The 12,615-nt window shown below is 41.4% G+C and overlaps 1 protein-coding gene across 1 annotated transcript; it reads left to right on the forward strand.

Moving 5' to 3' along the window:
• The first annotated feature begins 677 nt into the window (after positions 1-677).
• LOC115005586 (probable G-protein coupled receptor 149) lies at positions 678-11,843 on the forward strand. Its single transcript, XM_029427463.1, has 5 exons — positions 678-1,852; positions 3,496-3,676; positions 3,795-4,285; positions 10,185-10,328; positions 10,542-11,843. The coding sequence occupies exons 1-5, from the start codon at positions 884-886 to the stop codon at positions 11,028-11,030; spliced, it is 2,274 nt and encodes a 757-aa protein (XP_029283323.1). The 5' UTR covers positions 678-883; the 3' UTR covers positions 11,031-11,843.
• Positions 11,844-12,615: the final 772 nt, after the last annotated feature.

Here is a 12,615-nt window from a genome sequence, read left to right on the forward strand (position 1 = left end):
AACACACAAACAGGCTACACTTGCTCACAAACTAAGCTGCCTCTGTCCAGCCACAGGGTTCCTTACTATTTAATTTGCATTTGAATTAATTCATTATAGCTATTTGAATCTACTAATGCGGTCCCTCTAAACTGCATCTAATTCAATGAATTTCACTAAATTAACATTTAAAACACATGCCTTTGGTGACAAACAAGGTGAATATGTGTTCCTATGTCCATTTGGATGAGTCAAGCAAGGGTAACTTGCTTTTAAAGTGTCCTTTACCTCTTGCTGCTCCACTCAGAGAGCATCCTGCCTACACGGTCAACTCAACTCAGACTCAAATCGTATCTAATTTATGTTTCTCTTATTATTTTAGCGCAGACATTAATTTCCCTGATTCAGTTAAGCCAAAACGGTTTTGAAAATGGAACAATGAAAGCCAATCTGCATTTAGTATTTGGCATGACCTGAGGAGAGGATCGAGCCAAGCCACAAATGAAAACAGACTGTTGCGTCGGACCAATTCTCAATCCTACAGAGGTAGTAGGCAGCGTTTGGCCCAACCCCAAATAACAACCGTGAGAGGAAACGATGATGACGACAGCGCGTAGATCATCAGATGGAAACGAGAGGTGCCCTGGTTGTGCAGTTTGAACGCTGAACACAAGCGCCCGCCAGCACGGTACCCGGAGGCTCCACATCCGAGGCACCGGAAAGCTTTGATTCGTGCGTTCCCAGTTGGATCAGAGAGGGACATTCCCCAATGTCTCTCTCCCTCATTATGTCAACTGTGTGATTTTATTTTAGAAATGCAGCGTAGGTTGTGCCATCCTAGCAGCGCTCTCAACTTTGACTAGTTAAAAGTGCCAAAAGAGAAAGAGAAGTTATTTCAGTGAAAATGTCCACGACGCACCTTAGCTCCCCGGCGCCCAACCAGAGCTATCTTTCAACGGCCACCTACGAGAAGACAGACCCCTCGGAGGTGGAGAGGCAAATTCGCCTGCTGCTTTTCGGCTTGTGTGTAATCATCGCCGCTACTACCTTTGTCGGAGGTGTGTATTCGCTGCTTTCTCTCCTCCGGTTGAGAAGAAAAAGCTCCCTCTGTCTCATCGTGGCTTCCATGTCGGTGGACGACCTGCTCAGTGTGGTCCCTCTCTCCTTGTTCATGCTCCTTCAGTGGGAGACAGACAGAGGTGGATGGTCGGACAGCCTGTGCACTTTATCTGGACTTCTGTACGTGTTCCAGGGTGTTTCTAGCAATATGAAGGCTTGTCTCATAGCAGCCTACACTTTTTATGTCACCAAGAGATTTGGAGTGCTTCAATCTGTCCGCCGGCCCCTGAGAGTGATGTGGGCCATTGCCGGCGTGTGGGCGGTTAGCCTCGCCGTCAGTGTGTTACCTTTGTGCGGATGGGGAAGCTTTACGCCGGCCTCTCTCGGGTGTTTCCCAGAAAGCGACAGTTTTTACACCCTGCTGCTTTTCTCTTTATATTCCATGTGTTTTTGCGGCTTGTTATTTTTCTTTATCCCCCTCACCTATCAGCTGCTGTGCTCCAGGGAGCCCCAGAGGACTTTACTGTACCCGAGCTATTTGGAGATGGCAAGGGGACTGAGTGGGTCCGCTCACCTCTGTGATCTTCCTTCCTTTTCTCGGGACAGCCTAAACAAAGGTTTTGGTGTCTACAACGAGCTGAGCCCAAGTTCATGCGGGACGAAGCTTAGGGAGAAGGAGGACAGTGGTCTGTCTCCAGTGTCTGTCAGCAGGCAGAGGACAGCTGCTGTCGGGGACACACCCGTTGTGTTTGCACAAAAGCGCTTCTCCATGGTCCTAGCGGTTGTCCGACTTATTTTATGGATGCCAATGATGGTAAGTAGCGTGATAAAGGCAAATGCTAGCAACAGCATAATAACTTTTAAAATAATTATTGTTTTTTGGGAACATCTACCATTTGAGTAATGTGTGTACTTACTTCTAACTTGTTTCCATATTTTTAAATGCTAATTAGTTGACAAATCATGAAACTAACATCACTTGCTTCAAAACAAATGAGATTCCAAGATAGACTTTTTGTTGCTTTGGTGGTTTAAATTCTTAATGTACGATGAGCATCACTAAACTCTTGGGTCAACTAATTATATACTTTCTAACTAAAATAATAATAAATTGTTTCCCTTATGGGGACAATGAAGAGATGTCAAACAAGCACCAGAAAAGTGCAGAACAGCCAACTAGAAACTCTTGTATGGGGCTCATGTAGCGCCAGCCTGCCAACAATTATGATGCCATACATCCCCAAATCAAACCACCATTTCTGTTTCAGTTTGTGCATGAGCTGTAAGAGTTTACTATGTTGACTCAAGTAACATAATGTGGGATCTTAGTGTATAAGTGTAAAATTCCTCCTTGTTTTTTCTAAATTGGTTTGGCTTATTTGAAGCTAATGATTAACTTTTTATTCTATAATCTCTGTACATTGCACTTACATTGGTTTGGTTTATTTTAAGTTAATGTACTTGCAAGATTCTTTCTGTTCAGAGTTGTATCCTCATGATTGTTTGCACTTATTATAAGTTGCTTTGGATAAAAGTAAATGAAAAGTAATGTAACGTAAGTACAAAACCCATGGCAACTTTAATTAAGAAACACTACAGTATTATAATAAATTCATTAACAGTCGGTTAAGTTTTGAATGCATTTAGACATCTCATCATGGTTTGTGATCTCATAGAAATTGTAAAACACAAAAAAAAAAAAAAAATTATTTAGTTACAGCCAATGTCCCATTAAATCAACGTCCTCTTAAGGTCTTGGGAACAGTATTTGGCAGGTTTAATTCAACCCCTAAAGGGCATCTTTCATTGGGTTGCATTGCAAAATACCTTACATAAGCATTTGTTCTTGCTGAAACAACAAAATGAATGTTAGGTGATAAATGCTGCAGTGCAGCCAGCAGAGAAAGATGATAAAACAGAATTGGCATGTCAAACTTGTAACACTGAAAATGAGCAAAAGCCCAGGAATTGATTAAAACAGAAAATGTCAAAATTTCACTGATTAGAATTAAATACCTGCAAATACAACTCAACAGTTTTATGTCTGTGGGTGTGATTTTTTTTTCTTTTTCCAAGAAACAAACATGTCTTGCCTAAGATGGTTTGTCCTTCAGTTTCTATGATTTGCATCTGTGTTTGCATTTACAAATACATCATTTTCTAGAAAAACGTAGGTTTGTGAGGTCAATCACAATGCTGAACCTGTTACCACAATGGCTAATAAGCTATATAAATGCATACATTTATTTTAAATTGAGTACACCCATACACAGTACAATAGTGGACCTCTCTCATATCGTTATATATATATTTCAATAAGAAAATGAGAAAACAAATGAAAAACAAAATAAAACAGTATGCGCTTCATTTACGTGTCTCCCTACCCGTACTTTCTCATATGCATATTGAATCACGGACTCCTCAGTGAATTAATTTCCCCTTCCCCTTCATTCACAGACTTTGGTGCTGGTGCACCACGCAGTGAATGCACGCAGCTCATCCCTAGAGACGCTGAGCTTCTTTCTCACTCTGCTCGCCCCTGCGGTCACTCCATTATTCGTGCTGTCTGAGCGCTGGATCCACATGCCATGTGGTTGCTTCATTAACTGCAAACGAGATCCAACGCAGGAACCCTCAGGTAAACCAGAGAAATTCAACAACAAACAACGATCTACCATCTAATTTACCCTAAGTTCTCCATTGTACTATTTAGGAAAGGGTACTAAAGGTGTAACACAATTATCCTTTTTTCACAGTGATGAAAAGAAGATTTGAGTTCAACCTTTCCTTCCAACAAGGCTATGGAGTCTATAAGTTGTCCCATGCCACCATGTCTCATAACACTCCAGCCCTTGAGAAGCCTGCCTATCACAGCCTCTTTAACTGTGACTTCCCTAACACCCGCCTTGAGGCACTAGAAAGCGGCAGGCTCCTCAGCCTGGGGCCTGATTTTGATTTCAGCACCACCTTCCCCGTGGACAGCTCCTCTCAAGCAGACCTTGAATCGAAAGTGGTGGCCTGTGGAGGAGAGGCGCTGGCTGATTGTCTTTCACTCCCTCATGAGAACCACGGAGATGATGATGACCGCTGTGTCCCTTCGCATCACCAGGAGCCGGATCACAATCTCACTGATACGTCGTCTGTGTTCGAGGGCCCGGAGAGGAGGCTGTCGCACGAGGAGTGTCGGAAAATCGAGCTGACAGACTGGGAGTGGTGCAGGAGTAAATCAGAGAGAACACCCAGACAGGTACACCACTGTCCAGAGTTGCCAATGTATTAGCCTGATGTTGAGCCATTACATTAAGTCAGTTGTATCTGTCATTCTGTAGTTTATGGCTGGTAATAATTGATTTTCCACACTCACACTATATTGCTTTCCTAAACTAGTCAAACAACTGCTCCATTAGCATGCAACATATGGTGATGCTCTCTAGAGAAGATCGTTCAGGAGTGATAAGCGTCTCAGGATCATAAAATGGATGGATTTTAAATCTCCCTTTGTGTTTACATTTAGTTCAAAGGTAAATTAAATGCTGTCTTATGGCAGTGTGTCTGTACATATATACAGAGACATCCAGCTGTTGGACTAGGATACAGTCTTTACACAGCCAGGTTTTAGAGAAGAGTGTATTTGTGCATTTGTGTCTGTCTGACTCTCTGTTTGTTGGTCTGTAGCTCAGTGAGGTTTTTTGTCCCGCATCAGTAAATATACTTCTTTGTAATCAAGCTGGGAGCTGCGCATGTGATTTAGATAAAATGGTTGAAATCCCCCCTCCCTTAGCCTCTCTCCTCTCTCTGCAAATCTTTGTTTGTGCTAAGCATCAATGGATTCCGACTAATAGAGCAATTGATCAAGATACTATCAGCAGCATACCACTTAAGTAACAAATGCCAGCCTGTCTTTGAAAACAAAATATTCATTCATTGCTGTTCCACTGAGACTCTCAAGGCTCAGCTCAGTTCATTGATTTAGTCTTGTGTTTTTCTTGTTTTTAAAAGCAGTCTTTACAGTTTCAAGATAAGTATTAATGAGAATTATCCACTGAAGGTTATCTCCCTTATGTGTGTTTATGAATTTTTTTGTGCATAACTGTGATTTGGTATGTATCTATGTATCTGTAGTGCAGCGTTGTGTGTCTGCCAAGATCCAAAGTTGTGCTCACACATGTATTATTTTCTCAGTCTCTTGATAGTTGCTCTATCTAGTAGAAGTCGAAGATCATTAAATGTCAGCAATCGACAGCTCAAGACAGTTTGCTATAAGCTCACAAATCACTATCCACTAATCCACTTCTAATCATCCTGTTTTCTTGTAATACCAGAAGCGTAATTCTCTCTGTGCTTTGTTGAACCTAATTTAATTAGTAAACATGGACAAAACAGCTGACTTTACTGTCTTTAAGAGGCTGCAGCGGGTTTAAGAGGCTAAAAAAGGCTCCAAAGTTAGGCAACATTTTGGCAAAGGGGAAAAACTGGCATGTCAATATTTACAGGGGTCCCTTGAACTGTTACCTCGAGATATATGAATGAAACACAGATATGCCCACTTTAGGCTAATCCTAAATAGTTTTTACATGCAGTATAAATGTGTTATTTTCGTATATTATAAAAATAGTGTATTTGAATATTTCTGCAGGTTGGGGTCCTTAAACAGTCTTAGAATTGCATGAAACGAGAATGATGACTGGAAAGCTGAGGCTCTTGTAGAACGAAATGAGCCCACTTGTATTGATGTGTGATGTTAGTTCCCATAGTAGCCTTTTCATTGTAGTGAGACCATTTTTTTAACTTGACCTTGCTGTATAAAATGAACTATTGTGAGCACTAAAATAATCATAGCCACATTAAACTTTAAAACCACAAACTAGAGGCTGAGGCACTCCGAGGATGAATGGCTTTCCTATACCAATTCTGTGTCGCATGTACTGTTGACATGCCATCTCTCCCCTGTGCCCCCCTAAACAAGACAATATGGATCTATGTGGGTCTCTAAAGGTTAATGTACCAGACCCATATAACAGAGCAGCCTCAGGCTTTACCTTTTAAAGTAGCAGCATGGTAATTGTGACTTTTAGAGCAATGGCACTATGAGCTTGTTTTAAACTCGCAAAACTAACTGGGACATAAACAGATGCATATACTGTATGTGCCCACACACAGACACATGCACACACTTTATGTCTGTCTTCCTCTCTGTCTGTGTTCTACTTATACGTCTGAAAATGTTTTGGTTTGAAAATTACCAGAGGGTGGAAAATCCATGGAGCATGCATCCACAGCTTGGCTTTGGCACTTACTTTGCATCATATATAAGCCTAAGATGCTCACTGCCAGCGTGTGTGTGTGTATGTGTATGTGTGTGTGTGTGTGTGTGTGTGTGTGTGTGTGTGTGTGTGTGTGTGTGTGTGTGTGTGTGTGTCCTACTTCTTATTTTCTTAGTAGCAAAACTCTGTATATTGTGCCCCCTTAGGCACATTGGGGTCATTATACACACGTGCATTCTACAGTGTATGTGTGTGTGTGTGTGTGTGTGTGTGTGTGTGTGTGTGTGTGTGTGTGTGTGTGTGTGTGTGTGTGTGTGTGTCCTACTTCTTATTTTCTTAGTAGCAAAACTCTGTATATTGTGTCCCCTTAGGCACATTGGGGTCATTATATACACGTGCATTATACAGTGTATGTGTGTGTGTGTGTGTGTGTGTGTGTGTGTGTGTGTGTGTGTGTGTGTGTGCAGTCACACACTGCATATTCATACAAACAAACAAACAAACAGAATAGACAAGAAATAACAAAAAGCTGCACTCATCCAGCAACCTCCTAAACTATATCTTTTGCGACTGTGTTTGGGATTTATAGCGCTTTCTGGCTCGGTGTTGTTCCTCGTTAGCAGGCTAGATGTCATTACCCAGCGTCTGTCCTCCTTACTGTCAGTCCTTCTGGCCTTCAGTAGCCGCAGGGAGAGGTGGAATTAGAGCTTAAAGACATATTTACCCTCTCTGTGACTTTATGCTCTCTGCTAGCCAGCACAGAGGTGGGGGCACGTTCACGAGCCCACTCCCAGAGGGGAAACAGAGATCTAATGTGCATTCATTCATGTAGGAACTAAAAACTGTTTACTCTGAGAACACATCCGAATCCGTAAATGGATGTTGTTCTCACCAATAGGCTATAAGGCCGTGAATGAAAAATATTGGAAAATAACACAAGAATCAATAACATGTGAGGATCTGCAGGCATCATTAACAGATATCTGACAGTGTTGCTTATTTATAATAGGTTGCAGCTCTTTGAGAATGTACTTAGGAACAGCGGTGTTTTGAACTAAATGTTAAAATTGCTTTGCATATACAGTATGTTCATAATGACGATACTTACATGTTGATGTTTTGCAGTTATAATGTTTACCATGTTTATCGTCTTTGTTTAGTGTGTTAGCACCCTAACCTTTGCTAATTAGCACTAAACCAAAGTCCAGCTGAGGCTGATGGGAACGTCATTGGTTTTACAAGTAATTGGTCACAAATTAAAATGTTGAAACTGTTTTCAAACGGCAATCTCTTGGTAAAGAGTCAGGGGATCACCAACAGCAGTAGTATTCATCCTTTGGGCAACAACATAAATGAAAATTGCGGGGCTAATAAATTCAAAAGTTGTTGAGATATTTCCGCCTTGACCAAAGTGCCAGCTCACCAACATTGTTATAAAGACAGCCGTCCTGCAAAATCAATGCGCAATAGAAATGTTTGCATTCACGTCATGCAGGTTTATATGTCGAAATACATTTTAGACAATTTCAGAATTGCAACAATTACATGTAATAACAACAAGTAGTCCTAAGTCATGCGAATATATCTGAAACACACACACACACACACACACACACACACACACACACACACACACACATACACACACACACACACACACACACACACACACACACACAGCATCTGAGCATTATTTGATTAACTTGACAATGTGTTTTCAGCTGAACATGGCGGTTCCCTTTCTCTGTGTCCGTGTCTCTCTCCATTCACAATGATGCAAAGACAATGACAGGAAAACAGACAGAGTCAGGGAGGACAAGAGATTTAAATCTTCTTTGTTTCTATTGTGAGTCATAATCACAATCAGATCATTACATTGAAGTAATCTAAATAATTTAGAGGGCTTAATGAGACCTGCCAGTCTCCCCACTGTGGCAGGATGCTTCTTCTTCTCCCTGCCATCATGTTGACAGAGGCTCACTTTGATGTACTGTGTGGTGAATCGACCATATATATACACATATATATATATATATATATATATATATATATATATATATATATATATATATATATATACATATACATATATATATACATATATATATAAACATATATATACATATATATACATATATATATATAAAAATCAAATCAAATCAAATCAAATTTATTTGTATAGCCCAATATCACAAATTATACATTTGTCTCAGTGTGCTTTACAGACTGTACAGGATACGACACCCTCTGTCCTTAGACCCTCGCATCGCACAAGGAAAGACTTCCTAAAAGAAACCCCATAATTAAAGGGGGAAAAATGGAAGAAACCTCAGGGAGAGCAACTGAGGAGGGATCCCTCTCCCAGGACGGACAGACGTGGAATAGATGTCGTGTGTACAGGATAAACAACATAGTACAAATACAACATCTGACAGAAATTATGTTGTGTTGAAAAAAGAGAAAGTATGGATGAATCCAGGAAAATGTCAAAAAGGCTTCCCGGTGTCCAGCAGGACCAGGGCAGCAGGCGCAGCCACGATTCCTGATCCTGACGTAAACTTTATCAGTGGCAACCTGCCACATGAGAGACAGAAACTCCGGGGATGATACCCCGGATGATGAGTTAGTAGTAGTAGTTAGTAGATAGCTGAAGGCTCTGGCTCCCATTGTACTCTTAGAGACCACAAGTAACCCTGCAGTCTGGGAGCGCAATGCTCTAGTTGGTTTATAAGGTACTATGAGATCTTTAAGATATGCTGGAGCCTGACCTTTAATTGATTTGTAAGTCAGGAGAAGGATTTTGAATTCTATTCTGTATTTTACCAGGGAGCCAGTGCAGAGCAGCTAATACAGGAGTAATATGATCCCGTTTCCTAGTTCTTGTCAATACACGTGCCGCTGCATTTTGGATCAACTGAAGAGTCTTAAGCGACTTTTTGGGACAACCTGATAACAATGAGTTGCAGTAATCCAGCCTTGAAGTAACAAATGCATGGACTAGTTTTTCTGCATCATTTTGAGACAGGATGTGTCTTATTTTTGCAATGTTACGTAGATGAAAGAAGGCAGTCCTTGAGATTTGTTTTATGTGGGAGTTAAACGACAGATCTTGATCAAAGATGACGCCAAGATTCCTTACAGTGGTGCTGGAGGACAAATTAATGCCATCCAGAGCTTTTAGGGGCGTTTAGGGCCAAGTATAATAACTTCAGTTTTGTCTGTGTTTAACATCAAAAGGTTGCTAAACATCCAAGTTTTTATGTCTTTAAGGCATGCTTGAAGTTTAGCCAATTGATTGGTTTCATCTGATTTAATTGATAGATATAATTGGGTATCATCCGCATAACAATAAAAGTGTATAGATATGTTATACATATATATATACATATATATATATAACATATATATATATATATATATATATATATATATATATATATATACACATATATATATATACATACATATACATATACATATACATATATATATATCATAGATCATATACATCTTTTTTGCTGTGAGCTTAAAGACTCTGGTAGCTTATATGCATGGAGCTCTTATTCTCATTTTACCAGCAGAGTGCTGCTGACAGGGCTCTTATGTGTAAGCCTCTTTACTGCTGATCGAAATGGTTGAAACACATAAATCTCCCAGACCTCGACATCAAGGACACAATCTAAGCTCAATTAGTTTGAACAAAGGAAACGAGATGCAAAAGGACCATTATGCTTTGTACTTCTTGTCAATAACATGATGAGCAGCCAAGATGGAATTTAACACTATGTATAATAATATTCCTAAGTAATGACACATGCCATGTTAATACGTAAATAAAGAAGTTTTTGATTATTTTTGCTCTTTTCTTGGGTTTTTATGCAGCGGTCGTCAGGTGGTCTGTCAATACCTCTGTGCGCCTTTCAGGGCACCGTATCTCTGCTAGCACCCACTGGGAAGACCCTGTCTCTCTCCACCTATGAAGTCAGCAGTGATGGACTCAAAATCTCCCCCAACAATGCCAAGAAGGTAATAGCCCTGAGCACAAGCTCTTCTAAAATGTTATAGTGTACGCTTTACTGAACTAATCTCCACCTGGCTCTAGCTTCACACTTAACTAGTTTACATATGTTTTGTAAATGTCCCATTGGCCTCTGAGAAAATATAACATTTAATTTAATTTAATTGCATTGTGACCCCATACTGTTTATGAATAACTATAAATCTGCCTTTGCTTCCAAGGTGGAGGTGTATCGCTCTAAATCAGTTGGCCACGAGCCCAATGCAGATGACCCAGCATCAGGAGGCCAGGCCGGAGACGTGAATATCAGCGGCATAGAGATGGGCATTGGAGCTGGTGTGGGGGACACCAACGTCAAGATCCACCTTGAGGTCCTCGAGATTTGTGACAACGAGGAGGCCATGGACAGTGTCTCCATCATCTCCAACATCAGCCAGTCCTCCACCCACGCCCGCTCGCCATCGCTGCGCTACTCGCGAAGGGAGAACCGATTTGTGTCCTGCGACCTCGGTGAGACGGCTTCCTACTCTCTGCTCATCCCCAGCAGCGGCAACCCAGAGACAGAGAACATTAATATCAATATACCTGACACCGTGGAGGCTCATCGGCAGAATAGCCGACGGCAGACGCAGGAGAGTTCTGGGTATCACGAGGAGATTCAGCTGCTGAATGAGGCCTACAGAAAGCAAGCTGGGGAGGGGGAAGAGTGACATACAAACAGGATAACAAGATGGTGTCTCCTGGGAGGAGGTTGAAAGAGCAACTCTGACAGCAAAAAATTTAAGACAAATTTCTTAAACATTCCACATTTACTAGAAATAGAGACTTAAGCCGTGTTCTCATAAGAACTGCGAACAATATCCAGAGAGTCAGGTCCGATTACACCGCTGTCACGTAGCAGGTTTGTAATTTGGTCAGAAACAACGACTACGACAACAACGATTCTCTTACAGACAGAAGTTCCCGAATCTCGTCGTCTCTCCAGTTAGACAGTTTAGTTGGCGTCTTCTTGTAGATGACCTCTCTTCTTCACCTTTGGACGTTCTTTTTTTTTTTCCAGGTTTCACACCAGCCGCGATAGAAATGTAATCAACACGTAACTTGCTCGGCGTGAAGGCCCTGGACAATGAGCGGGTCTTTTCACACATGGGCTCAATCGGACATTACACAGACTTTGCACGAGAGAGCTGGCAGGTTGAACTCCGTTTGATGTCCGGTTCGAAGGATTTGGCTTTTGTGTTCTCACATACAACTCCGCCGGGTAACGTCTAGAATCATTTCAGGGTTGCAGTGAATGAAGAAAGGGGCTTTAGCTTAAGACTGTTATAAGAGTCTGCTTGCCTACTCTTGTACTCCCTCTTCAGATAACATCACAAGAGCACATGCATCTGTCTGTAGAGTAGAGATAGATACGTCTGGAGAGGAAGAGAGATGATCGTGAAGTGGGGCCAACGAGAGAGAGAGAGAAAGAGAGAGAGAGAGGGAGAGAGAAGGAGGGAGAGGGAGGGAGAGAGAGAAAGAGAAAGAGAGAGAGAGAGAGAGAGAGAGAGAGAGAGAGAGAGAGAGAGAGAGAGAGAGAGAGAGAGAGAGAGAGAGAGAGAATGGAAAGGCAAAGGTCTGAGAGAGAAATAGTATTCCAGCAGAGCATTCCTTTTTTCACCATATGGGGGCCTGTCACATATCTAAATATATACAGCAAGAGAGAAATTCACTTACACGTGAAAAAGGAGGGGCCAGGGTCTACTCACAAGTCTGATATGAAGCTGGTCCTGCCGACTACGTCATCACTGATTCAGCCGTGATGGGAGGGGTCACCTGACCCATGTGTCTGACTCATCTCAGTATTTGTTGTTGTGCATTTGTGTGTGTAAGAAGTAGCCTTGCCCATAACGACAAGGGTATGAGATTAATGGTTTTGGGATGTCAGCCAAAAGTATTTATGTGTTTTGTTTCATACAAATGTTTTTATTCTGCATATATTTATTTGAACTGTGGTGTGTTTTCCTTGCCGTCCAAGTACTATGTCCATCATGTATTTGTACAAATAATGTTTCTACTATCAAATGAGAGCGAGGAAAGGAGAGGCCAAGCGTTTGAGGGAGAGTGCAAGTGATTATTGAAGAAGAGATCTGGGGAATACTCATGCAGAGAAGGTTTCTGCCTCGTGCACATTTAGTGCAATTTAAATGTATGATAGTTTCATACAGTTCACTGCCCATCCACTCAGTGAGCCTCCAGGGTTTCTCACTTTCTATGTTTTTGAATGGTCACACAGACTGTGTATCCGAAGCATAT

The sequence above is a fragment of the Cottoperca gobio genome, unplaced genomic scaffold, assembly GCF_900634415.1.
Source record: "Cottoperca gobio unplaced genomic scaffold, fCotGob3.1 fCotGob3_325arrow_ctg1, whole genome shotgun sequence".
NCBI classification, from domain to species: Eukaryota; Metazoa; Chordata; class Actinopteri; order Perciformes; family Bovichtidae; genus Cottoperca; species Cottoperca gobio.

What these genes read in the sequence shown, in the direction of transcription:
- LOC115005586 (XM_029427463.1), top strand. Translation starts at nt 884, where the DNA reads ATGTCCACGACGCACCTTAGCTCCCCGGCGCCCAACCAGAGCTATCTT. An exon ending in CAGAGAGAACACCCAGACAG is followed by an intron (nt 4,286 to 10,184) that starts GTACACCACTGT and finishes GTTTTTATGCAG; the next exon opens with CGGTCGTCAGGTGGTCTGTC. An exon ending in CCCCCAACAATGCCAAGAAG is followed by an intron (nt 10,329 to 10,541) that starts GTAATAGCCCTG and finishes TTTGCTTCCAAG; the next exon opens with GTGGAGGTGTATCGCTCTAA.